At 46.7% G+C, this 2,968-nt stretch overlaps 1 protein-coding gene across 1 annotated transcript in view; it reads left to right on the forward strand.

Moving 5' to 3' along the window:
- Positions 1–2,968, forward strand: part of FBN3 (fibrillin 3) — an 87,144-nt gene that overhangs the window by 48,296 nt on the left and 35,880 nt on the right. The window contains exons 39-40 of the mRNA XM_037728355.1: positions 1,234–1,359; positions 2,331–2,480. Coding sequence (XP_037584283.1) covers positions 1,234–1,359; positions 2,331–2,480 — 276 coding nt within the window. The remainder of the gene's footprint in view (positions 1–1,233; positions 1,360–2,330; positions 2,481–2,968) is intronic.

The raw sequence follows: 2,968 nt of genomic DNA on the forward strand, positions 1-2,968 counted from the left end.
AAGAAAGAAAGAAAGAAAGAAAGAAAGAAAAGAAAAGAAAAGAAAAGAAAAGAAAAGAAAAGAAAAGAAAAGAAAAGGAAGGGTTATATAAAATTCAAATTTCAGGGGTCCATACATAAAATTTACTTGGAGTACAGCCAATGAATGCCACAGTGTGTTTACATATTGTTTGTGTCTGCTCTTTTGCTACACTGGCAGATTGAATAATCATGACACACTGTAGTTTGGTCCGCAAAACCAAAATGATCTGGCCCTTTACAGAAAAAGTTTACTGCCCCTGAACTAGAGTATTGATCAGATTGAGAATCCATTTCATTTTCCAAAGAATACTTTATCCATAACGTTCTTGCTTTCTATCATATCATATTAGGAAGACATGGTTGATCCATTCTTAGTGATAGTAAAACTGACTCATGAACTCAGGTCATTTTGTTCCTAATAGAAGCAGTAACATCATTAGCTTTATTTTTATTAAATTTTTTAGAGCCACTGTCTTACTCTGTTGTCCAGGCTGGAGTGCAATGGTGTAATCAGAGCTCACTGTAGTCTCGGCCTCCTGGACTCAGGTGATCCTCCAATCTCTGCCTCTCAAGTAGCTGGGACCACAGGTGTGTGCCACCATGCCCAACTAAATTTTTATTTTTTGTAGACATGTGACCCAGACTGGTCTCAAACTCTTGGCCTCAAATGATCCTCCTGCCTTGACCTCCCAAAGCACTGGGGTTATTTTGTAAACGTTTTTTTCCCCACTTAATGTCATATTGTTTTTCTTTGTTTTGTTTTTTAGAGCCGGCATCTCATTCTGCACCCAGACTGGAGTGCAGAGGCATGATCAGGGCTCACTGCAACCTTAACCTTCTGAACTCAAGTGATCCTCCTGCCTCAGCGTCCCCAGTGGCTGGGACTGCAGGCATACACCACCATGCCCAGCTAATTTTTAAAATTTTTAGTAGAGATGGGGTCTTGCTGTGTTGCCCAGATTGGTCTCAAACTCTGTGCTCAAATGATCCTCCCGCCTCAGCATCACAAAGTGCTGAGATTACAGGCATGAGTCATCACACCTGGCCCATACTATATCTTTCTTCATCACTAAGATATGTGTGCGTTTTAAGCTGATTTTGAAACCGAACTCAAGTCCCTGATGAACTGGCCTTGCCGGGTCTCTGGCGGGGAGTTATTCAGACAATTCCTGGACACTGCCCGCTGTTCCCCTCCACCCCCCTTTCCCCGTAGATATTGATGAATGCTACACTCATTCGGGCATCTGTGGCCCTGGCACCTGCTACAACACCCTGGGGAACTACACCTGTGTCTGCCCTGCAGAGTACCTCCAAGTCAATGGTGGCAACAACTGCATGGGTAAGAAGCGTGACGACCTAGGGAACTGGCAGTCCCAGCAGCAGCACCTGGGTATGGGAGGAAGTCCTGGGAGCCTTCACGCCTATGGAGAGGAAGGATAAGCATATATGAAACGCTGATATGCAGCAGTAAGCAAAGCTGCAGCTCAAAGCTGCCATGAACAGTTGCTTAGGTTATACACTGATCAAAAAGGCTGAAAAACTGAATGACGCCCCAAGTGTGTTGGGGGAGAGACACCAAGCCGTAATCTTTTTTTTGTTGTTGTTGTTATGGTTGTTTTTTCTGAGATGGAGTCTTACTCCGTTGCCAGTCTGGAAGTGCAGTGGCACGATCTCAGCTCACTGCAACCTCTGCCTCCCGGGTTCAAGCGATTCTCCTGCCTCAGCCTCCTGAGTAGCTGGGACTATAGGCATCTGCCACTACACCCAGCTAATTTTTGTATTTTTAGTAGAGACAGGGTTTTACCATGTTGGCCAGGATGGTCTTGATCTCTTGACTTTGTGATTCACCTGCCTCAGTCTCCAAAAATGCTGGGATTACAGGTGTGAGCCACCGCGCCCAGCTGTTTCTGATTTTTTGAGATGTAGTCTTGCTCTGTTGCCCAGGCTGGAGTGCAGTGGCACAGTCTTGGCTTACTGCAACCTCCACCTCCCAGGTTCAAGCAGTTCTCCTGTCTCACCCTCCCAAGTAACTGGGATTACAGGTGTGCACCACCATGCCCGGCTAATTTTTGTATTTTCAGTAGAGACAGGGTTTCGCCATATTGGCCAGGCTGGTCTCAAACTCCTGACCTCAAGGGATCCTCCTGCCTCTGCCTCCCAAAGTGCTGGGATTACAAGCGTGAGTGACCACAACCAGCCAAGCCAGTAATCTTCAAATGAATCAATGAATGAGTTTCTATGTCTTCGGCTCCCTCTTCCACTGATTTAGGTGACCCTTACCCACGTTCTTCTCCCTTACCCCAAATACAGATATGAGGAAGAGTGTCTGCTTCCGGCACTATAATGGCACTTGTCAAAATGAGCTGGCCTTCAACGTGACCCAGAAGATGTGCTGCTGCTCCTACAACATTGGCCAGGCCTGGAATAGACCCTGTGAGGCCTGCCCCACTCCCACCAGCCGTGAGTAACCCCCACAACCTTCCTTCTAGCCTGGCCTCTCCTTGCTAACGTTAAGAAAACACAGTGCTCTCAGGCCTCTTAGATTAATTCTCCTTGTTCTGATAAGAACCAGAAAGTTGAAGTTATGTCCCTCTGTTAGTACATTCTCACACTGCTATGAAGAAATATTCGATACTAGGTAATTTACAAAGAAAAAGAGGTTTGGCCAGACGTGGTAGCTTATGCCTGTAATCCCAGCACTTTGAGAGGCTGAGGCGGGTGGATCACTTGAGGTCAGGAGTTCAAGACCAGCCTGGCCAACGTGGTGAATCCCTGTCTCTACTAAAAATACAAAAAAAAAAATTAGCTGGGCCTGGTGGTGCAGGCCAGTAATCCCAGCTGCTTGGGAGGCTCAGGCAGGAGAATCACTTGAACCCAGGAGGTGGAGGTTGCAGTGAGCCAAGATCATGCCACCGCACTCCAGCCTGGGAGACAGAACAAGACTGTCT

The sequence above is a fragment of the Cebus imitator genome, unplaced genomic scaffold, assembly GCF_001604975.1.
Source record: "Cebus imitator isolate Cc_AM_T3 unplaced genomic scaffold, Cebus_imitator-1.0 Scaffold263, whole genome shotgun sequence".
In the NCBI taxonomy this organism is placed as follows: Eukaryota; Metazoa; Chordata; class Mammalia; order Primates; family Cebidae; genus Cebus; species Cebus imitator.